Source organism: Sphaeramia orbicularis, chromosome 12 (genome assembly GCF_902148855.1).
Source record: "Sphaeramia orbicularis chromosome 12, fSphaOr1.1, whole genome shotgun sequence".
Taxonomy (NCBI): Eukaryota; Metazoa; Chordata; class Actinopteri; order Kurtiformes; family Apogonidae; genus Sphaeramia; species Sphaeramia orbicularis.
In genome coordinates this window covers 6,277,851-6,303,210 of record NC_043968.1, presented here as the reverse complement: position 1 = coordinate 6,303,210, position 25,360 = coordinate 6,277,851, and the positions used below count along the sequence as shown (strand labels likewise).

Genomic DNA, 25,360 nt, shown 5'->3' with positions numbered 1-25,360 from the left:
GGAGAGTTCACATCAAATACTGGATCCAACACAGATCCAACAGCTGTGTGCTAGAGGAGCCCCTGATCTGGAAAACTAGGTTAGCCTCAGTTTAAGCTAGTTTACAAATCATGTAGAGCACAAGGTTCACAATCACACAACTGAAGACACAAACGATTCAGTTCTGAAACATAGAACTAAATGACAGATGCTAACATGAAGAGCTTTAATAAGAAGGAACGTTAGCCAAAACCAGATGGAATTTAACCCTTTCATGCATGAATTATGAGGAAGTTATGAGTGTTTCTATTCCTCCAGGCATTAAAAAAAACAAAGTGGTTTAATGTTTTTATGAACCTATTTTAGACTTAGACTTTATGCTCATTCAGATATACAAGCATATACAGAAAGAAATGTTGTCGCATCTGCTCGCTACAGCATAAAATAGCAGAATAAAAATATAAAATATAGACAGTATAAATGTAAAATATGTACACAGTGCAATATAGGCCGTGCAAAAGGCAAAAAAACAGTGCATTTATCATGGACTTGCAAAAATGTCCACTCAGCTGGACACCATGCATTTAATTTTTGATGCAAAGAAACGTATTGACTGATAAACTGTGTGAAAACTGTGGAATAAAAACATTTTTAATACAGATAATCTGATGTTTTCTCACATTTTAACATACAATAATACTAGTCATTACTCACTTCATGGAGATAATATGCAAAAAAAACAACTTTTTGTTTAAAAAAAGAAAAGCGTGTTAATTCCAGTCTAGTAACAATAACAAGCGATTGATTTACACTCGAACATGGCACTGCAGATCAGGTTTATGAAGAACAGCAAAGTTACAGGAACAGTCTGAACGTCAGTGGAAGGGATGATGCATGGGCGTCATCTGTGTTGGCTGAAATGGAACTAAAACAACCAAATCCATGAATATACAAGAGAACAGCTGGAGAAGAACTGTCCACTGGAGTGACCAGTATGCATGAAAGGGTTAAAGGGTGATTTTACACAAGACCACAGCATAAATGAACGTTAGCTGACACAAATCCAGGTTTGGTTGTCTGGATTCCAGTTATTTCTCTGAATTGCGGCGATCCATCTGCTTCTTCTGTCTTTGGCTTTAGGTCGCCGCTAAAACGATAGCTCCCAGTGCTTTTTAAACGTATTTGTGTGATCAATGGCACAACAGCTCTGCCCCATTTTTTAGATTGTTCTAAAGTTTTCGCAGTATTCAGACCAAAGCTGCTACTCATCTCCCTCTTTCTGCTAGTGATGTGACGTTCACAAACAAATCAAATCTTTTGAACGGCTCTTTGAAATGAATGATGGGAACCGAGTCTTTGTTAAGAACTGTCCTTTTTTTTTTTAAGGAGGGAGTGTCCGATTGTTTGTCAGTTTACCAACAGACGGTTCTTGTTCTGAGAATGTCACTACAGTTCAGGTATTTAAGTAATTGCAGTGATTCATCACTGTTGTGTTTTGTGCAATTTTTTCTGTATGTTTGCACACATTTATTGTTCTTGTTTTGAGGAGAATAACATGTTATTTCATAAGAAAATATTTTATTTCTTCTTCATTTTTATTCTACAGACTAGTCCACATAATGTACTGTGATGTTTTTGGTCCAGTTCCATCATGTGTCTAATGTCATGGATTTATTCCACACATTTGAACTAACTATTCTTTTTTATGGTAAGATAATATTTACTGCCGCGCCAATTAAACACCTTTAAAATGTAATGTCAATCATCACATGTAGCCTATTTAGTCATTCAAACATTGATGTTTCAAAATAATGCAAAAACATAAAAGAGCCAGTCTGTTGAACGACTCTTTTCAGTGAACGACTCCTGATTGAACGACTCCCTTCAAAGAACCAAAAGTCCCATCACTACTTTCTGCCACTCAGTCAACAGAACTGCAGTGACTTCCACTAACAGTGACGCCATGTGCATACCCTCTATACTTTCTTTTCTTTTCATGTTTGCCGTATGGGGATGTTTGATTACATATGTTAATGTATGTAAAATGTCTTTTATATTTGTATGAGCAAAACCAAAAAAAATTTAGTAAAAAAAAAAGATCTTAGTCCAAAAAAAAAGTGAAATGTTGGCTTTTCTGGCTCTGATTGACCTATATACCAAATGTAATAAAAATTGGAGGGGGTGAGGTTTCAAAATGCCATTTATTTGTGTGATCTGAGATGGACTGACCCTTGTGTAAAAGTCCTGGTGGGTGATGATTACATTTCAGCGTGGACTGTGACATTCTTAGTTTTGGGAATTGGACTGTCCTACTGTGTAATACTGATTTATGTAAGTCTGAACTTCAGTCACAATGATGCAGTTTATTCACAAAAAGGAAGCACATGACGCATTACTGTCAAAGTGAAACCAGCAGAACATCACTTAAAGATGGACAAATCTGATCTGTAACAATAATGAACTTCCTCATTTAAAGGTGGATTATTGCAGATACTTTTGGCCCTGGTGTCATTTTAATACATACATTTAAAAAAAACTTGCATCGTAGTTGAACTGTAACAGAAAGCTTTGTTTATCGTCTGAAGTATTACCTGGTTTTTCATGTTTACATTCACTAAAGAAAAGTAATAAAATAAAGTCCTTTGCATAATTCTGGTCCTTGTTCAATAAATCCCCCAGTTTTAGACAGCAGTATTTTTCAGTGACTTTTAATTCATAATCATCTTCTTCTCAAAGCTGTTTTCAGTTTGCATAGTCTCAAAACATCCACGTTGAAAACTCATTGCGATATGTCGTAATAGTACTCTCGCAGTCTGGGTTCCACCACGGTGAAAGCGGGCCTCTCGTCGGCTCTGGAAGACACGAAAACAGACAAGGACGATCAGCGACAGACAAAACAGTGTGTAGTTGAACAGAAGCAGAGTCACGTACTTGTACGTCCAGCAGGTTCTCATGAGCTCGTACATCTCTGGAGGACAGTTGAGCGGAGAGTCCATCCGCTGACCACTTTCAATCATCTGAAGAACATCGTTTCCTTTCATTCCCTGTGAACAGACCAGGAATCAGCACACATTTACAAGGTGGATGGATGGATGGATGGATGGATGGATGGACGGACAGACAGATAGATAGATACATACATACATACATATGTAACCTATATGAGACTGGCCTACTGAGGTTGTGTATGTCATTTAAGTGCAACACTCACACTGTCCAGTAGGATGCGCAGTTGCGCTTTTTAACCTAAGCCTCCACCTGCGTTCAGTCATTTCACTTCAAAGCAGCTTCATACGATTGTCTTTAGCTAACCAGAGTGAATAAGTAAGAAAATCCTCAAGTAACATCAAATATACTGGTGTATGGGTACTAATAATCTGTTGTAAACAGGCTTTACACTTTGGCAAACGCCTGCGAGCTGTGAGAAGTGACTACTTGTTGAGAAATTACATGTGAAAATCCTGGTGAGTGTACATGTTCGCTATTAGCCGGAAGCTAATGTTATGCTATGAACTTGACATTCTTACCAGATATCATTCTAAAAAAAAAAAAAAAAAAAAAAAAAACAATTGGGAGTTACATGACCTTGTCATAATATTCTGATTAAGGACATGTGGTTAATTTACAATTTCATGTTAACCAGTGTTTTATTTGTTAAAAATAGGAATTCTATTGTTTTGATACCACAATATGTGTTACTACTAAAACTACACAGTAAATCATCATAACCGTGTAAGCTGACTAAGCTCAAGTACCAGAGTACTGACATGTACATTCATTCATTTGGATACAACTGTCATTATGACATTTGAATGTTAAATTTTAATGCACTTCAAACAGAAACATAATTAGAAGAACCGTTTGATGTTGCTTGTGTTGGATATCCAGACTGTTCCGAAGTTTCACTCCACATACAGACACACAAAAACGTTAACCACTCGATCATAGAATAATAATAAGTGTACTGAGCATTAGCTTCTACCTTGTATGGCTTCTGGCCGTAGGAGTACGCCTCCCACATGAGCACCCCGAAGCTCCACACGTCACTTTTAGAGGAAAATCTGAAGTAGTTAATGCACTCAGGAGCGTACCATTTGACAGGCCACTTCCCATGACCTTTGGCCTGGAGGAGAAACACAAGACAAACATCAGTGGTGACGTTCTGTTATTGTTTCAGTCACAGGGGTCAAAGTCAGTTTAGTTCAGGCTCCACATTCAGCCCATACATGATCTGAAGTGGGCTGGACCAGTAAAATAATAAGATAATAAATAAATAATGTCAAATCCAAACTTTTCTCTATGTTTTAAAGTTCAGAAAAAAAGTAAAATTACAGAATGAAAATTTATATATCTATAAACTATCCTTTAAAATGTGAATAACATAAAGAACTATGAAAAAATGAAATGTATTAAGATAAATATGTGCAATTTTAACAATATAATGCCTCAGTTTATCATTTACACATGTACGTTACAACGTACCGATCACAGTGGATCTACAAATACACAAAACATTTAATAGCAGACAGAATATTGGTAAAATTACACTTACTTTTCTTAAGACATTTGCATTTGTTCAAGTTATTCACATTTTTGTGAAAGGATAGTCTGTAAATGTATATTGTCATCTAATCCTGTAATTGTACTTTTCTACAGTAAAAAAAAAGAGGAAAAATTGTCACTATGTTACATTTCTGTCATTATTTAAAAGGAAAAAATGGGAGAAAAACAAAAATGTAAAATAAATTCATAAAAGAAATGAATTTTGACCTACTTTTCCCAAAATGTAATCACACCTATTCTGGGTCACTGGCAATCTATAAACCCAATTTGGGATGAATTCAACCAATAGTTTTGCTGCTAAAGTGTAAACAAACAAACAAACACTTTAGCACACACACACACACACACACCCCAACACACACACACTTTGTTTATGTTTTTGCTTTTGTCGTCTTTGTTGGTTTGAAAAACGATGGAATAAAATATAGGGAACAATTGTGAATTGATGTTGCATGTACATGATGGTTTTTTTCCTCAATAAAAAGGTTATGGACCCCCCCCAAAAAAAAAAAAAACAACAAATAAAACACAAACAAACAGCCTAACCAGAAGCAGCTGTTACCTTGTAGTAGTTCTGATCTTCGGCGACGGCTTTGGACAGGCCGAAGTCACTGATCTTGGCGTAATGCTGCGTCACCAGCAGCACGTTCCTGGCAGCCAGGTCCCTGTGGACGAAGTTATGCTCCTCCAGGTACTTCATGCCCATGGACACCTGGTGCACCAGCTCTGTGATGTTCTTGATGCTGGTCTGCCTGTGGACCACCAGCTGTTAGTTGAACTGGGAACCAGGAAGCTTTACATTTTAAAGGAGTCACAACTCATGGTCCAGATGAAGACTTCTAGTCCAACAGCATATTTACAGACAGTAAAGGGGGGGTGCGAGATGTTTTCCTCGAGCATTTTTTACTATAATGCTTAAAATCCCCTTCACACCCCGATTACTCATTAAATGCTCGAACACAAAAATAAAGTTTAGTCATCTGTGGAACAGACAGGACTGAAGAAACACCATCCAATCATTTTGAGCACCCACTCGAAATGATTGAATGGTGATATGTCTATCAAACTCAACTGTCATTTGTCCCTCCCCCCTCTTCGAGCATGAATCGTGCGTTCTCAGACGCTTGGAGCACTTGTACAGGAAACGAAGCCAGAGCCAGTGCTTGGCTGTATTAGTTAAATTAGGATGGGAAGTTCAGCGGCACACTGTTTTGTCACTAACATAAACCAGTAGGAAACGTAACGTTAGTCTCGTAGGTCTGAACTGGGGCTGTTCTGGAAGGGTGGGGGTGTTAGAGGAGACTGAAGGAGGTATGCATGGATCTGCGAGCCGGAGCCTCAGCCGGGGTCGGAGCTGGAGCTGAGGCCGGCGAATTGTTGCTGTGCAGCGCTTGTGAACCCTCAAGAACAAGCACTGTGCATTCCAGCACTCTGGAGGCGTGGCTTCGGAGGGATGTCTGAAGAAAGGGGTGTGGACTTTTGAATCGAGTATTTTCAAAATGTAGCTGCTAGAACCGTTTTTCTAAGATCTTGTACCCCACCTTTAAATAACATTTGTTTGACCTTTCAAGGTCAGCGATTTTCAAGTTACAGAACTTTGAAATTTGTCCCATTATAAAACAATGGGTATTTGTAAAATTAAAAAAAATTCATTAAAAATGCAAAAATCTATATTTCTCAAATCTTTGAACAAACTCGGTAGACCTTACCCCAAGGAACCTCTGCTATGAATTTCAGTTGATTTTGGTTGACGGCTTTAGAGAAGAAGTTTCTAGAAATCTACAAATAGATGACCTTGGGTCTGACCTTTCAGGTTCAGTCAAGGTCAAAGGTCATGGCACCAAATTTTAGCCCATATGTGACTTCCTATCTATTGCCAATAGTATTAGATCAATATCTTCAACTGTTTTCAAGTTACAGCACTTTGAAATGTGTCCCATTATAAACCAATGGGGATTTTTAAAGGGTAAAAAATTCATAAAAAACTGCAAAAATCAGTATTTATCAATTCTTTGAATAAACTTGGTAGGCCTTACCCCCAAAGATATTCCACAACAAATATTAAGTCATTCCCACTGACGGTTTTGGAGAAGAAGATACTTGAAAAATAGTTTACAGACTGACAGCTGACACCAGTAGTCCACTGGACCGAACAGAAAAAACAAAAGCCTTTCATGACAGAGGATCATCCAGTTCAAGCACGTACTTGTTTTTCTGCAGGAACTTGTGCAGCGGTCCGAGCTCCGCCAGTTCCATGACCAGCATCAGGTTCTCGGCCTCGCAGATACCGATCATGCGGACGATGTACGGGTTGTCCAGCTGCTGCATGACGTTGGCTTCTCGCAGCATTTCTTCACGTACTGACGCGTTGTTATCGTCATTCTTAAGGATTTTAACCGCCACCGTCTTCTCCGACCTGAAGCATAAAAAAGACAACCATTCATTTTAATCCTTAAACATTAGCACAGTGGTTGGGTAACCCCATTTTAATATCACAAATTTCTGATGACCCCAGACATTCAAAACTGAGACTTTTTCTTTTTTTTTTGTTGCTAAAATTAATTTGTTTTTGATCATGTAATAGTTTGCTATACTATGTTTCAAATAAATGTTAATTTTAGAAGACATTTAGTCTATATAATGTCTATTATTGTGGACGGAGGCAGTAAATCCAGGTGTAGATTACTGCACAAAGGGAGAATTTTATTTTCCTTGGTCAGGATCTGTCCAGTCAGTCCAGCTGTGATTTACAAGGAGGACAATTAATACTGAACAAACAAGAACTGAAACTATGAATTATGAAAGAGTTACTTTATCAAAAACAGAGAAAACTAAAGAAAATGTGATTTTTTTTTTTTTTTTTCAGTAAAATCTCTCATCTGAACATAAACCCAGTGTGTCCATCCACTGTCATTGATCCAGTTCCATGGGTTTTACTGGTGAATCAATGTTGGAGAAGATGACATTGTTTCCATGGTAACTATGGAGCCTCTGAATGTGAAGTTCTCACTATTTTGTGAATTTTCTTATTCACTTTTATTCATTTTGCTCATTTTATTTATTATTTTACTTGTTTTTGTTCATTTTCTTAACCTTTCATTAAACTTTTTCCCTCAGTTTGTGGCTTATTTTCTTCATGTTACTCATTGTTTAGTTGATTTATTTTTCATTTTTGTTCATTTTGTTCTTTTTTTTACTTTATTTTAGTACATTTTTTGCTTATTTTGTCACATTATTTATTATTTTGCAGGGAGGGCATTTTGTTTATTAGTGTGTCCATCTACTGTCTTTGATCCAACTCCATGGCTTTTACTGGTAAATCAATGTTGTAGAAGATGACAGTGTTTCCACGGTAACTACAGAACCTCTGAATGTCCGAATGTTCCTGTTTGACCCCTGACCTCTGACCTCTGTGCAGAGCCGTACACACTGTAGGTCCAACAGATGAGTGTGTGACGTCATGTACGTACTTCCTCATCTTGTAGACGCCCTTCATGACTGTTCCAAAGTTGCCAGATCCCAGTTCTCCGTCCTCCAGGAACAGCTGGCTGCGGTCCACTGTGGTGCTCCTCAGTTCATCTGGGTCTGCGTAGGGGCTTTCGTATACCTCTGTGTCCATGGGCATGGCCTCTGATGACGGACAAACAAACAGGTCATGTTGAACCAGAGGAGGTGACACTCCAGGGCAGACACATGTGAACTGAGAACTAAACCAGCCAGCCCAGGTTTTCCAAACTGTTAGAACTAATACAGGAACTGACGCTGCCTGGTCAGGACATGATCTCACACTTTCTAGTGTTCTAATATCTTTTTCTACTTTTAATGTGTCTGTATTTTATTGTGTTGTATAGAATTGCATAGTGAACTGTCACTGCAGTATGTGATGTGTACAAGCTGTGTAATGACTGTAAAGCCTGTTCTGTTCTATTCTATTCTATTCTGTTCTATTCTATGATGTTCTGTTCTATTCTGTTCTATGCTATGCTATGCTATGCTAATCTGTTCTTTTCTATTCTATGCTATTCTGTTCTGTTCTATTCTATTTTGTTCTATGCTATTCTATACTATTCTATGCTATGCTGTTCTGTTCTATTCTATGCTATTCCGTTCTGTTCTATGCTGTTCTATTCTGTTCTATGCTATTCTATGCCATGCTATGCTGTTCTGTTCTATTCTATGCTATCCTATGCTATTCTGTTCTGTTCTATTCTTTTTTATTCTATGCTATTCTATTCTGTTCCATTCTGTTCTGTTCTATGCTATTCTATTTTGTTCTATGCTATGCTATACTATTCTATGCTATTCTGTTCTATTCTATGCTATTCTATTCTGTTCCATTCTGTTCTGTTCTATGCTATTCTATTTTGTTCTATGCTATGCTATACTATTCTATGCTATTCCGTTCTGTTCTATACTATTCTATGCTATGCTATGCTATTCTATGCTGTTCTGTTCTATTCTATTCTATGCTTTTCTGTTCTATTCTATCCCATTCTGTTCTATGCTATTCTATTCTATGCTATGTTATTCTATGCTACGCTACGCTATTCTATTCTATTCTATTCTATTCTATATCTTTTTAGTCACTTTATGTAGTAATATCTATCTGTGCATTGCTAATGTTTTATATGACAAGTTAAGTCTAATATTTTAGTCTTTAAAAATGAAATATGACTAAACAGTTTACTTTAGAGTAATGAAATTTGCTCTTGAAATGTAGATATATTTATGTTTCTCATAATTTTGAGATACCAGGTCATTATTTTGAAATACTAACTTTTTTTTCCAGATATTAAGTCAATATTTTTGACAAAATGTCCCATTATTTGCAGTTTCTTGTCAATTTTAGATACCATGAAATTATTTTTGAGACAGTATCTCATTTTTTTAAGATACTAAATCATTATCTTGCTCCTTATTTGAGGTTTTTTTTTCTCCCAATTATTTCAAGACTTTCTCACTATTCTGAGACACTGTGCCATTATTTTTAGGCAAATTTTTCTCCCTGTTTAGGGTTTTCACCTCTTTTTTGTATTACACTGGCACAAACAGGCTTCCATAAGAAAAAAACCTCACTGTCTGAACAAACTTCATAGTGAATATGACCATGTTGGCCAACAGTAAGCTGTAGCTCCAACTAACACATTATTTTCTGTAGACAATTCCACTTTTTCTTCTTTATATATCATGTGGTGGAAAACATAAAATAAAATGTATGCATTTTTGTGTTCATACTGTAAATGTCTTACCTTTACCTGATGAATACGTCGCCACCCTGGTTTCATAAGGGTTGAGGTTCTCTGTGGTGTGTCGAGATTCGCGGCTCTGTCATAATTTTATCAGAGGAGAAACATTCAGTGTGAAGCAGACATGATTTAACGGGTTGAACTTTTGTAATCTAATCTATAATTTAATACTGAGTCAACACATTTTATATTCAGGCAATAAAATGTTTTTATTTTTCTCAAGCAGCAGCCATGCCGTTTCACATGGAACCTGTATTACAGTGTTTTAGTGCCGTAAAGGGGATTCTGCAGAAAAAAAGTATGATCTGATATCATGCTCTTAAAGCCTCTTTTCCAAGTAGGGATGTAACGATTACCAGTATAACGATAAACCGCAGTAAAATCGCAGACGGTTAGTATTACCATTTAAATTCTAATTCTCATGATAACCGTGTTTGATTACTGCACTTTTAGGGGAAAAAACCCAATGTATAGATCTGCTTTTATGTCAAATATTTGAGTATAGTTTTAATTTATTACAATTTTAATTTTCTATACCTAATATTTGGAATCAGTATTCACTTTTAAAGTCTTTGAAAAGGTTCGTTAAGCATCTGTGTGTTATTTATGCAATAAATTATATACATTTTTCAAATCAGATTTTTTTTTTTTTGTCTTTTTGTGCTTTTATAGATGGTTAAAGTGAAAAAATAATAGATGGGTAACAGTTTATAATAAGTCCACACTCTGAAGCATTAGTTAAGCTTTAACAAATACTGAATTCATCATTTATAAAGCATATTTCTGACATGAATACTCATTAGTATATGGTTTATAAACACAGTTATAAATGTTTTACTCATTCATAATCATTCAGTCATGCAGTTTGTTTTAATAATCCCATGTTCTGTGTCTTTCCTTTGTTAGAGTAACTCAGATTTTTGTGAGTCTTTATTCATTGCCAACCTTTAAATCTCATTTGTAAATGCTTTAGATGTCATAGATAGTGCACACTTTAGATGAGCTCACACCATAGACTGAATTAATGAGTAGGAAGTGCTTTAGAACTACCTGAAATAATGGATTCCTGTATTCAGAACTGTTTATAGGACATCTATTGGAAAATAAATGTGTGAGTTAGTATAAAATACCCACTGGCATATTCACTAACCATTAGTACATGTCTGAATAGTGTATGTGTGAGCAGAAATGCACATCAGAACTGGTTTGTAAGTGATGCAATACTAAATGTTTAAATGCTGAATCCATTTATAAAGCATGAAAATACAATCATTAAGCACATTGTAGATGAGCTTATTAATGATGAGTAAAACATTTATAACTGTGTTTATAAACCGTATATTAATGAGTATTCATTTCAGAAATATGCTTTATAAATGATGAATTCAGTATTTATTAATGCATAACTAATGCTTCACAGTATGTACTCATTATAAAGTGTTACTGAAAGATGAGATAGATTAATTGTGCTGAAAAAACAGATCCCAAACATGGGTATAGTGAACATTTGTTTATATAGTATATAAAGGCAAAATCAAAAGGACTGAAAAACGGACAAAATAGGCTCAGACCACTAAGGGTTAATATTTGAATGTTTCTGACACAGAAGGTGCATTGTGCCAATTATTTTATTTATTTATTTATTTATTTTGTAAGTACAACTTGGTTAAATTATTTCAGAGTGTGTATCAGTACTTTTTGAACATTTTGAGCACAATTTCAACAATACCGTGATAATAACAATAATCGTGATAATTTTGGTCACAATAACCGTGATATGAAATTTTCATATGGTTACATCCCTATTTCCAAGTAAACAAATGATAGTAGAAGAGGCAGTAATTAGATTTGTAGAATTTGTTTTCATTCATGAGTTTTGTCGCTGTAATACATCGGTGTCCATGAAATGAGGCATTGATTGTCCTTTAAAGGGTTTACAAGGAGTTTGTTTTCATTCACATGCATTCAAAGAAGTGTTGTGGAACATATTTAATAACTGATTAGTTACCCAAAAACCTGTTCATAATGGCTTTATTTTCATTAAAACTGTATTGAAGCTTTACTGTAAATCCCACACCACTGCTTTACAAAATATATGTGAACACACACGAGCATGTGCACCTCCAAGAACCCTTTAGAAAGCTTCTATCAAAGGAATTCAGAGCAGAAAATAAGAAAAAGCTCTACTTTTTTGTGGTATATTTAGTTGTTTAATATGTATGATTTGCATGTGCTCGTGTATATTTGTAGTTTTTGTGTTTGGAGTTATTTGTTGATATTAGCTAAGTGCATTTGTTAGCTAATATTTGTCTCGGTTTCGTACATTCATTAAAAATTATTATACTTTTATAGGATTTACACGGCTGTGTATAGCAAAAATGCAGCATATACTACTGTTAGCCTAAAAATGCAGCATAAACTACTGTTAGCCTAAACTACTGTTATCTTAAAAATGCAGCATAAACTACTGTTAGCTTAAAAATGCAGCATAAACTACTGTTAGCCTAAACTACTGTTAGCTTAAAAATGCAGCATAAACTACTGTTAGCCTAAAAATGCAGCATAAACGACTGTTAGCCTAAACTACTGTTAGCTTAAAAATGCAGCATAAACTACTGTTAGCCTAAACTACTGTTAGCTTAAAAATGCAGCATAAACTACTGTTAGCCTAAACTACTGTTAGCTTAAAAATGCAGCTAGCTCCTGTCGGTGAATGACGTTAAACAGACTCCAATAAACTTCACATAAACATATGAGCACAAGTAAATCACATGTTGAAGCTTAAAGCAGCTTTTATAATAGTGGGAAATGCTGAACTGAAAAACAAACAGACAAAAAACACAAATATAGGAAACAAAATTTGCAAAGACTTGCAAAGTCAGCAGAAACTTGTCAAACGTGGCTTCAACAGTGAGTTCAGGGGCTGCCTCCGTTTAAAGATGATAATCTACGGTTGTCAGGTTTATAAAATGAAATGGATTAAATGAAAAAAGAACTGAACAACCCAGTCATTACAATTAAATGTTTCTATAATGTCTAATCTGTGTGTAATCTCATTTCAATTAGTGAAAATAAGTGATTTCAGTGTCATCTTCAAAGCTGAGGGGAAGTGACTCAGGTGCACAAACACAGACAGACCAGTGGATTAGTGATCAGTAGGATTTCACTGGGTTTGACACATTTGTGATGAAAGTCATATGCTGCTTTAACGTGGTTTCCAGCCCCACAACAAAGCTGCTGTTTTCTTCTTCAAATAACTGCTGGTTCAGCCCTTCTGCTGTCGTATGATTAAACCACTGACCACAGTCACATGGACAAACAGGGACAATACCTGTTCTGTTTTCTGTTTGTTATTATGGCCTCATTCTTTCACCTCAAAACACCAGAAGCATCATGAGTGGTTCAGTCTATTTAACATTAATTATGGTGGCCCAGAGGTGCAACAGCCCAAAAAAGTATCCACTATAAGAAAAAAAAGACAACAGCCCAAAAAAGTATCCACTATAAGAAAAAAAAGACAACAGCCCAAAAAAGTATCCACTATAAGAAAAAAAGGAGAACAGCCCAACAAATTATCCACTATAAGAAAAAAACTCATCATCCACCTTTTCAATTAGGGGGCGCTGTTTACCCTAAAGATCTCTTGCTTTAAAATTAAGGCCACCACAAAAAACAAAAGCACTGGCTGAAAATTTTTAAGGCCTTCAGCTAAGGTGGCTAATGCTAACGAAGTAACCCACCGGAAGTGGAGGTCAGTGCGCTAAAAATAAAGTTGTTCTAAAAATATATAGTGGATAATTTTTTGGACTGTTCTCTTTATTTTCTTATAGTGGATGCTTTTTTGGGCTGTTTTCTTTATTTTTCTTATAGTGTATAATTTTTAGGCTGTTTTCTTTTTTTTTCTTATAGTGGATAATTTTTGGGGCTGTTGTCTTTTTTTTCTTAGAGTGTATAATTTTTAGGCTGTTTTTTTTTTTTCTTATAGTGGATAATTTTTGGGGCTGTTGCGCCTCGGGGCCACCGTAATTAATAAAGTCATTTTGAAACGCTGACATGAAAAGCATTTTCTTTTATTGAACAGACGTATCGTTGTCAGTATAAAAGGTGTTTTACATATCTTAAATTATATTTATCTATGGCTTTACACTGAAAACTGGGTCAGTGCTGAACCTCAAAAAGCTACAGATATAAAAAAAAATTCAATGTGAACCATATTATTTCACTGTCATCAGATTTGAAGTCGTCAAAGTGAAACTAAATTTCGGTAACCAGGTGTTCAGAGTGGAACTGCAATATGAGACTTTGGAAGTGCAGATCGTCGCTGTCGGGCGGAAACCTCTTATGTCCAAAACAGTTACTTTTCAAGAAAACTGAACAAACAATGTTTATTCTAAATAAATGAATGGAGATAAGAGATGTGGTCACAAGCTGTTTTCAACACTTTTCATTGGTTGAATATTTCTATAAACATAAAGACTGACCAATAGAATTGTTTGATGACCCTTCGACGAACTATTTGACTTAAGTGGAGGGGTCTAGCTCCGCCTCCCTCTTCCCATTGGCTCACAGACATGGTGTTCTGGATGAGTCTAGAGAAGATCACATGTACTGTTCACGAATCAGAGAATACATTTTACAAAATCTGACGCCCCTTCTTGGTATTTTATAAGAAACCCACAACAATAATCTTTGAGTAGTGCCCCCCCCCCCCCCCTTTTTTTTTTTTTTTTTTTAAATAGATAAATAAATATATTTTAATGTATTAATTATTATTCTTATTATTGTTTTATAGTATTTATTTTCTTTTCCCTTGCTCTTTTTTCTGTTGTCTTTTTTTTTTATATTGTTCTTGTATACTGCACTTCAGTTTTATTTGTACAGTCCTATATCACAGGGCTTTACAGAATTAGTTGAACTTATTAACGCTGTTTAAACATGGTTGTTAGTATTTTTTGTTTTTATAATTTTCATTCTGCTTTTTTCATACATTTTTTCAGTGGTTGTTTGTATCTGTTCATGTCTGGGTTGGGTTATGTGTTGTGTCATGGGTGGATGTTGTTTAGAAAATCCAAAATCTCCTTCCTGTATAGTGAACGTCTTACTCAGATTCTGTTATTAACCCTTTCATGCATGAATTATGACAACCTTAATCAAATTTTTTTACTGAGTGTTTTTATTCCTCTTAAATTTGGCATTAATTGTACAGCTTTTTTTAATGTTTTTAATCTATTCTTGTATTTTATTCTTTTACTTAAGTTTTATCTATTCTTCTATATTTTTATCTATTTATTTCTGTTTTATTATTATTCTTTTTTAATTTTATTCTTTACAGTTGTTCTATGTCTTTTAATCTATTCTTGTATTTTACTCTGTTATTTTGGTTTTTATTTATTTTTCTGCACAGCACTTTGGTCCACTGTGGCTGTTTTAAAGTGCTGTACAAATAAAGTTGGATTGGATTGGATTTTTAAAAAAAAAAACACACACACACAATGTGATTGAATTTTTTTTTTTTTTTTTTTTTTTTTTTTTAATGAACCTATTTTTTATGGAGCTGCAAAAAAGTCCACTCAGCTGGACACCACGCATTTAATTTTTGAAACAAAGAAACATGTATTTACTAATATAATGTGTGAAAACTATGAAATAAAAACATTTTTAATGCTGCTAATCTGATGTTTTGTCACATTTTAACATACCCTAATACTAGTCATTACTCACTTCATGGAGGTAATATTGGAAAAAAAAACTTTCTGGTGTTATTTACTGTCTAATAAAAACAATAAGCAATTACTTTACGTTCAAACATGTCCCTGCAGATCAATTTTATCAAGAACAGCAAAGTTAGAGTAATGGTATCAATTACAGTGTATGGGATGATGCATAGGCGTCCACTGTGTTGGCTGATATGGAACTAAAACAACAAAATCCATGAATATAGAAGAGAACAGCTAGAGAAGAACTGTCCACTGGAGTGACCACTGTGCATGAAAGGGTTACTAAAGAAACCTTTGAAAGAATTGTTTTATGACCCAAAAAAATAACCAAAAATGGAAGTATGAGGTTTCCACCCGACAGCGATGATATATGATGTGATTATGTCCATATGTATAGTCCTGAACTGCACTGTGGTTTCGGAGGCAGCCCCTGAGTTTGAGGAAGCATGGGAGTGTTTACTGTGTTTGAGGATGTAATGACACTGAGTGACCTCTGGGTGGTGCAATAGTGTCAAATGAGTTTGGATGGACTGTATTAGTTTAACTGAAACTGAGCTGTTTTCTTCAGTGGGACAAGAAGAGGGAAGTGTTAAAGCAAAAAAAAAAAAAAAAAAACAGAGAATGCAGGGACCACTCAGAGGTGTGTTAGTGGGCAGCAATCCACACTGAAGCCATGTGACAGTGGGTGGAGTTAGGAGGGGGGGGGTGCACACTGGGAAGAAGTGTGTTAGTAGTGCACCTTTTTTCGGCCGGGTAGGGGGACAGTTTTGAGTTTGGTGAGTAATCCACCTGCTGCATGTTGCTAGAAACCAAAATGTCAGAGAGGTGATGAGTAGGTGACCTGGTAACGGACATGCATGTGATCATTAAAACAGTAAGAACAGATTGAGGGGAAAGGTTAGCTCCAAACAACAACCCCTGACTCAGACGTTTTTTTGACTCATTCATGTGCAAACGACAGGAAGTAGACAGACACACTGCTCAAACAGCTGATGTCCGTGGTCACTGTACAGTACAGTGTTCCTGTCAGGAATAAGACAAAGATAAAAGGGTCAGTACGCCCAAAACAAAACCAACAAACTGGGCTGGATCTTCACTCCCATCTTTAGTTGCACTGTAAAAAAAACCAACCAAACAAAAAAAAAACCCAGTAAAATAAACAGTAATATTCCAGCAGCAGGGGTGCCGAAAAAATACTGTTAAATAACAGAAAATAAACATCTCATAAAAATACAGTAATTTTCCATAATTAAAATAGTTTTTTGCCCTAACTTTACATGAGATTTTGCATATTTTTTGACTTTTTAATGTTTAATAAAGAATATTTACATGTATTAAAACAATCAAATTCCCTATAAATACATATATATATATATATATATATATATATATATATTTATAAAAATAATTTTCAGTGAGACTCAGTTGTCCAATCCACTGATAAAAACTGTATTTGGACAGTTTATCAGTGCTTATACATGTTATACGTTCACAAAAATACATTTATTCAACATTTTTGTTGTGAAACCTCCTGTAATTACACAAGATATTTGTCAATTAACAAACAAGTCTGGTTCAACTGACAGAACTAATACTTCTTTAACGGTTAATTGTCAGTAATTTTATCTGGTTTTAATATTTTTTACAGTATTAAACTTTAAATTAACAGTTTAATTTCATAAACAGAAAAGAAATATTTGTGAAATTATGATACATTTGCAAAAAATTCTTTCAAAAAATGGAAATTTTCTGGTTATTCACAGTTACAGTTTTTTCATGTTATTTTCCATTTGACATGTAAAATCACAGTCTGTTTTTGTCATTTCATTGATATTTTCCTGTATCGTAAAAATACAGGAAAAATCTGTAAAATAAACAGTGAAAATTCTGTTCACTTGCAGATGTTTTTTACAGTGTGGTGGTAGTTACACTTTTGGACAGATGTCTTTTTCACTTGTGTAAGGCTACGTTCAGACTTCAGGCAAATGTGACCCAAATTCTATTTATTTTGCCCATATTTGACCTGTATCTGATCTGTTAAAGACAGTTTGAACAGCTGTTAAAGGTTAGTGATGTTCTGTTGCTTGAATTAAACAAATAAAATCTTGAATTAAGCAAAAAAAATCTGCCAATGGAACAAGTGTAAATTATCTTGGTAAGATTTGTTGAAATCAGATTTTCCAGATCTATTGTCTAAAAATCAGTTGTTATAGCTCACTGAAAAGTTACTCTTCAGTTCAGGGCTGTCAAACTCATTTTAGTTCAGTTCCACATTCAGCTAAATTTGATCTGCAGTGGGCCGGACCAGTGAAATAATAATATATAAATAATGTCAACTCCAAAATTTCCTCTATGTTTTAGAGCAAAAAAAGTAAAATTATGTGATGAAAATGTTTACATCTGCCAGCTATCCTTTAAAACAATGTAATAACATGAACAAACTGAAATTTCTTAAGAAAACTAAGTGTAATTTTAACAATATTATGTCTCAGTTTATCATTTACACATGTAAACTACAACATACAGTGGATCTATAAATACACAAAAAATTTAGTAACAGAATATTGGTAAAATTACACTTCGGACATTTCAAAATGTTCATATTTGTTCAGGTTATTCGTGTTTTTCTGAAGTGTTTGTTTTAGTGTGAATACAATAAAATGACATCAAAATGTTTATGTTTACAAAGAGAAAAGTTTGGAGTTGTGAGTATTTCTATGTTATTCTGATAGTATTTGACTGATCTGACCCACTGCAGATTAAACTGGTCTGAATGTGGAAGCTGAACTAAAAGGATTCATATCTTCAGTGTAATTTTTGCATTTCATAAATTCACTCCAGGGGTCAGACTGGACCCTTTGTTGGGCCAGACTGGACCCTGGGACGCAAGTTTGACACCTGTGCTTCAGGTGATTGTGTCTTATTTTAAGTGTGATGACATATTTGGTCTAGAAATGAGAAAAACACACTTTGTAAGATTTAGATTTTTGCAGAGCTCACCTCACTTTCATGCCTTGTATGTTAATATTGTTATTATTGTTGCTGCTGTAGTTATATATATATATATATATATATATATATATATATATATATATATATGCATATATATATATATATATATATATATATATATATATATATATATATATATATATATATATATATATGTATGTATATATATGTATGTATATATATGTATGTATATATATATATATATATGTATTCGCGGGTAGGATGGCCTGCTCTGACCACCAGAAGGACCAACCACTGGTACTTGTTTATATACAAGGCCATACTTGGCCTCTTGCCTGGCTACATCTGTTCCTTAATTGACAAGAGAAATTCTGAAAATTATTCTCTTCGAACAAATGAGTGCATTCTGCTGTCTGTTCCATTTGCCCGTACAGAAATGGGTAAAAAGGCTTTTAGTTGTTCTGCACCTCATGTATGGAATCAGTTACAGAAAGACTGGAAACTAACTGAGTTGATTTCCTTGAGCACTTTTAAGTCCAAATTGAGAGTTCTTGAGGCCAATTCCATATCTTGCACCTGCTTTTCTTAATCTGCCTGTACATGCAATTTTTATCATCTGTTTTTGTCGAGTGTGTGTGTATGTTGAATGTATTTTTGTAACTGTGTTGCATTGCTGCTGCCTATCTTGGCCAGGACACCCTTGTAAAAGAGGTTCTTAATCTCAATGGGACATTTCCTGGTTAAATAAAATAAAAAAAAAAATATATATATTTTTTTTAATTATTATTATTATTTTTTTTTTATTTCAATATGTATTCAACACTAAAAAAAAATCTGTAATTTAACAGAGTTTTCACTGTTTATTTTACAGATTTTTCCTGTATTTTTAAGATACAGGAAAATATCAATGAAATGACAAAAACAGACTGTGATTTTACATGTCGAATGTAAAATAACATGAAAAAACTGAAACTGAATAACCAAAAAATTGCAATTTCTTAAAAGAAAATTTTTTCTTTTTTCACAGAAAAATACAGTTAAAATACATTTGCAAATGTATCATAATTTCACAAATATTTCTTTTCTATTTATGAGATTAAACTGTTGATTTAAAGTTTAATACTGTAAAAAATAAATAAATAAATAAAACAAGATAAAATTTGTGACAATTAACGGTAACAGAAGTATTTGTTCTGTCAGTTGAACCAGACTTGTTTGTTAATTGACAAATATCTTGTGTAATTATAGGAGGTTTCACAACAAAAATGTTGAATAACATGTATAAGCACCGATAAACTGTCCAAATACAGTTTTTATCAGTGGATTGGAGAACTGAGTCTCACTGAAAATTATTTATATATATATTTATAGGGAATTTGATTGTTTTAATACATGAAAATATTCTTTATTAAACATTAAAAAGTAAAATAAAATATGCAAAATTTCATGTAAAGTTAGGGCAAAAAAACTGTATTTTAATTTTGGAAAATTACCGTATTTTTATGAGATGGTTATTTTCTGTTATTTTACAGTATTTTTTCGGCACCCCTGCTGCCAGAATATTACCGTTTTTTTACAAGGTTTTTTTTTTTTACAGTGAAGCATAAATCAAACACCACATTAGAAATCTGTTAAGTTCACAGTATACTTAATAATCATGTTTCACATTGGACCTTTTTCAAAGCAGAGATTTTGGTTCATCTCAGCCAGAAAAATACAGGTGAACACATGTGATCCTAATAATAATATTAATAATGAATGAATGAATGATTCAGTGAAAACAGACTCAAACATGGAACTAAGGCTTGTACAGGGTGTAAACATGCAGCCGATGTGAGTTCAACTTATTACACATGTTCATTTTCTCTAATAAGGATTCAAATCATCTGCTGTGAAAATGGTCTGTTAAGTGACTTCATGATCTGAGCTCCTGTATTTTTGGACAAAAGCAGTGGCTCTGATAAAATGTGAATGAATGAATGACACCACACACAAACATGTACAGAACCTACCAGAGTACTCAGTCCAGGGTGGTCCCGTGGGAGCAGCGGCCGTCCGATAATCCCTGGAAACCACAGCATTTGTCAGATTACTGTAGAATTTAACTGAAATCTGTTCTTTCATTTTTAATCGTTCTCTCCAAATCATACTCAGTAATATTACATTTGTCAGAGTAACAGATTTGTTTAAAGTAATTAAAGTGTATTTTTACCTGTTTCTCCGTCAGGTCGTGGACAGGGTTCGGTTAACACTCGGAGCAGACCGTCGGGTTTGTACGAGTAGTGCTCCACCAGCTGTGGACAGACACAAGTTCACACATTAACCCTTTAACAGGCAAGTGACTGTTTTTGATCATTTCCATGTAAGACAGTGACAACAACAGTTCCAGTGAGGACAGTGAGTGTCAATGACTGTGACACGCGCATAATTCTGTCACACTTGTATCTGAATGTCGGTGCGTATTTTTAATCACAGTCATCAGGAGTGGAAAAGTGTCATTCATTCTCTGCATCTCCTTCATCATTTCTTTGTCTCCTCACCACTTCCATGTGTGTGTAATTATTAGGCCTGTAACGGTACACATACTGAACCGTTTCAGTACACACCTGTTCGGTTCGGTACACAGCTGTACCCAAACGGCACAGTATGATGAGAAAAAGAAAAAGAAATGAAAGAAGTTGTTTGATGCGGAACTTTAAATCTGCGCAAGTTCCACACGGACATATTGAAGGAGCGCACATTGACCCGAAATATGAAATAGCAGATGATATAAGGTTAAAAAAAACAAAAAAAACAAATATGATGTGAACCTGGAAGGAAGAGACTGCAGACCCTCCACTATTATTACAGTCCTGTTTGGATCAGTTCAGGTTCAGGTGAAAGACAATGAGGAAAGTGACGTTAACAAGACGGACGTTGTTTACCACCTATGAACTACGGTAGTTCTAAAACACTGACTCTCGGACTAAAACTCTGTCCGTCTGTCTGTCTGTCCGTCTGCCTCTCTCTCACACACACACTGTATAACAGGGGAATAGAACCCGGAGTTGGACGTTGAAAGTATATAAAGTTTCACTTTCGTTTCATGCCAGTGTTAGTTACCTTAGTTATGGACCCCCCCCACCCCCCGACTCCGACCAAAAAAAAAAAACCAAAAACAAAAACATCCTCCCGACAAATCGCACCCTGTACACACACACACACACACACGCACACACAGTGTCCTAAACAGTTTGTTCTCTGTCCTAAAATAAAGAATTTGGTTAATTTTTTGTTGTCAGTGTTTCTCTTCAGTTTGTTTCAACAGAATACCAGTTTACCCTCTTGTTAATGTTGCACTTCATGTGTAATTTTTTAGGTATTTTTCTGCAGAATATGAACTGACAGAACTGTGATTTGAGTTTTGTTGTTTGTTCAAAACTACCTTTCAGAGAAAAGTGCAATACTAATGTTTAAAATACCTTTAGTAATATTAATAATTTATTTTATTTTCTATTTGATTTATAACAGCAGAATTATATTATTCCTGTTTTTCTATATTCTATTGTGTCCAAAAATTGGGGGGAAAATGTTCAAAAATTCATAAATGTATTAAAGACATTTTGAGGGGTTTTCTTTCTTCTGTACCGAACTGAAAAAAACCGAACCATGGCTTTCAAAACCAAAAACGTACCGAACCGAAAATTTTGTGTACCGTTACAGGCCTAGTAATTACACATCCAATCTGTTTGCTCCTCCTTTTGAGACATGTTAAATTTAGACGCAGTTTCAGTTTCTATCAGTAAAATGGATTTCAGGTTTGATAAATCACTTTGCGTGTGTTAAATTAATATATTTACATTTTTTCCTCCCAGCACTCGCACAACTGCATGTAAACGCCCCAAACTGCATATTCATTGTGTCAGATGTACCAGCTGGAGGCAGACGCACTATTTTGCACCTTTGAAAGACACAACCCTTATTGTGCACTGTTAGTAAATCAGTTTGGACATTTTTTTGCGTGTGCGATGAGTTTGCACGTTTTAATACATGCAAACCTTTAATAGATCCGGCCCTCCGAGTGCTTTTCTAGTTTTTTTTCTCTTCTTCTTTTGGTTGAATTGTTTTCCTTAACTATTTCTTTGTCTTTTGTTTGGGTTTGGAGTGGCTGGCCTTGGGTGCTGGTGGTGTGGGGGGGCAGTCGATGTCTGTCCTGTAACTATATTTTTGTACCTTATGCTGTATATCACCCTGTCTGTCGAAAATGTTCAAAATGTTCTATAGATAAAGTTTTAAAAAAAGATAGTCTAAATGTGGATTGTAACTCAACAGTGCTTCTGTTATAATACAGAGGATCTGTGTGGTTATCGGTGTCGTGTTGGTGGACGTGAGGAGGCGATGGGGTGTGTGGTGATGGTGGGTTAAATGTACCAAATACAACCTGCCATTTGTTCGGCTGGGTGTTGTATGTGAGGTTAATACACACTTTTCAGCCAATTTCCCATAAACGCATTCAGTTTTATGATGATGGGAACAAATCTGGGATAAAAGATAAGGAGTGAAGTGTTTTTATTCTCACTTTTTTCATTTATTTATTTATTTGTTTGTTTGTTAATTTAGCAGGGACAGAACATATTAATGAACATTTCTGTAAATGTGCCAGTATTCGCAAAAAATCTCTTTTTCAACTGTTGTCCCTGGATAAGATGTAAAGTACAAGCATTCATAAAATTAGAAACATTTAAAAAATTAATTCATGGCAAATTAAATCTGTTTTTCTAAACTTTGTGCAACTACCAAGACTCCTGGTCTTTCATTGGGCGTTAAAACATAACAGATAAAAGCAGGAAGTACATGTGGACTGAAGTGGACACGAAAATAATCTAACTGGAGTTAGAAAACAGTGACAGAAAACACAAGGTTCTTTAATTCTGTTATTTGGTTCCAGTTTTAAATGTTCTGAATGGAGCTTCTGCATCGTATTTCATTAGAATTCTGGATCACATGGATATTCCTCTGATTATTTCTGAAGTCGTCATAGTAACACCTGGTTCATGCAGTATTTGTTTAATAACTTCATGTCCAACGCTGTGTGCAGTACTTTTACTGCAGTTCTGGGCTCACTGGAAATGTGTTCAGTTAGGCTCGTACTCTGTTGGTAATATGCACGTTTACACTTTCAGAATAATTTCCCAGAATAATTATAGAAGAAGAAGAAGAAGAAGAAGAAGAGGTATATAAAGTAAGTGAAAACGCCTTCATTTTTAGTATTCTTCCCTTTTTTTCTAAAAAGATAAAGGTCGTCTATAAATCTTGTGACATGTTTTGCATTACGAAAGTAATAGCATACTGAGAAAATGTACTTAAAAAAACTTAATAAAATAAAATAATAATAATAATATGGAATAAAAGTTGAGTTCTGTATATAAGTTTTTATTCTTACCTTTTTCAGAAGAAGAAAAAGAAGAATATAAAGTAAGTGAAAACGCCTTAATTTTTAATATTCTTCCCTTTTTTTCTAAAAAGATAAAGATTGTCTGAGAATCTTGTGACACGTTTTGCATTAGGAAAGTAATAGCATACTGAGAAAATGTACTTTAAAAAATTTAATTAAATGAAACAATAATAATAATATGGACTAAAAGTTGAGTTCTGCATAGAAGTTTTTATTCTTACTTTTTTCAGAAAAAGAAGAAGAACATAAAGTAAGTGAAAATGCCTTTATTTTTAGTATTCTTTGTTTTTCTAAGAAGATAAAGAGCTCTTAAAAATCTTTTGAGGCAAAAAAATAAATAAATAAATAGAAAAACGTAATATAATAATAATAATAATAATAATGATAATAATAATGATAATAATAATTTGGAATAGAAGAGTAATAAATAGGAAAGTAATACCATACTGAGAAAATATACTAAATAGTAGTAATAATAATAATAAAAAACTTATAATAATAATAACGTGGAATAAAAGATAATGAGTTTTGCTTATAAGTTTTTACTATCACTTTTTTATAAAAATCTTGTGAGGCATGTTTTGGATAAGGAAAGTAATAGCATACTGACAAAATATACTTGATAAAAAATAAAAAATAAATACAAAAACTTAATAAAATAATAATGATAATAATTTGGAATAGAAGAAGAAAAAATAGGAAAGTAATACCATACTGAGAAAATATATTCAGTCTAACTGCATGCTATCATAAATTGGATTCTGTATTTAAAATTGATATGAAATAACAGTTTTCTAATTGAATAAGTGACTTCATCGTCTGTCGGTGCAATTTGCTTAAACAAGGAAAGTCAGAGTTTGGTGGTTTCCAGTGGACAGTGGACGGGTTTGAGGTTTTTTTTTTAACTAAAACAGTGAAACTCTTGTCGCCTACAGAGGACATAAATGCACTGCTGGGTCTCCAAAGGTGACATTTAGACATTTTCTTCTATTTTTGTTTAATTTTTGTTTTTTCTTATTGTAACTGAGTAGAAGTGTGAGTTTGTGTGGACCTGCCACAGAGTGTCAAACTTCTTCCCGTCTGGGATGGACAGTTTTCCGGAGCGGTCCCTGTCGATGCGATAGTGCATGACTTGTCCTTCGTGTAATAAACACAGGGCGTAGGATCCGTTCACGTCCCTCTGTCGGATCCTGGAGACACAAGAAGACAAAGAAAGAAGACTAAACGGACCGTAGACATGGAGAGTGGAACAAACAGAAAGTGGTGGGTCATGACAGTTGTTCACATGAGTACAGCGGTGAAGACGAAACCAGACAGGAAATGCATCAGGGTTATGAGAACAGCTTCACTGGTCCTTCAGAAGAAGAATGTGGAGAAGGGAAACTGTGCGACTCTTAGAACAAACACATTATTTAAACTGCACTCTGGCTTCAGTTCACTGGCTCTGT

The 25,360-nt window shown here is 34.6% G+C and overlaps 1 protein-coding gene across 2 annotated transcripts in view; it reads right to left on the bottom strand.

The window, feature by feature from the left end:
• Positions 1–2,322: 2,322 nt before the first annotated feature.
• syk (spleen tyrosine kinase) overlaps positions 2,323–25,360 on the bottom strand; it is a 57,857-nt gene continuing 34,819 nt past the window's right edge. Inside the window, exons 4-14 of one of the 2 annotated variants that reach the window (XM_030150737.1) lie at positions 24,964–25,102; positions 20,691–20,772; positions 20,491–20,543; positions 16,245–16,307; positions 9,792–9,867; positions 8,013–8,172; positions 6,749–6,958; positions 5,105–5,294; positions 3,962–4,102; positions 2,911–3,023; positions 2,323–2,831 (exon numbers count right to left, since the gene is read on the bottom strand). In XM_030150737.1, coding sequence (XP_030006597.1) covers positions 2,759–2,831; positions 2,911–3,023; positions 3,962–4,102; positions 5,105–5,294; positions 6,749–6,958; positions 8,013–8,172; positions 9,792–9,867; positions 16,245–16,307; positions 20,491–20,543; positions 20,691–20,772; positions 24,964–25,102 — 1,300 coding nt within the window. In that variant the 3' untranslated portion in view covers positions 2,323–2,758. The remainder of the gene's footprint in view (positions 2,832–2,910; positions 3,024–3,961; positions 4,103–5,104; positions 5,295–6,748; positions 6,959–8,012; positions 8,173–9,791; positions 9,868–16,244; positions 16,308–20,490; positions 20,544–20,690; positions 20,773–24,963; positions 25,103–25,360) is intronic. The other variant, XM_030150738.1, reaches the window with a different exon arrangement.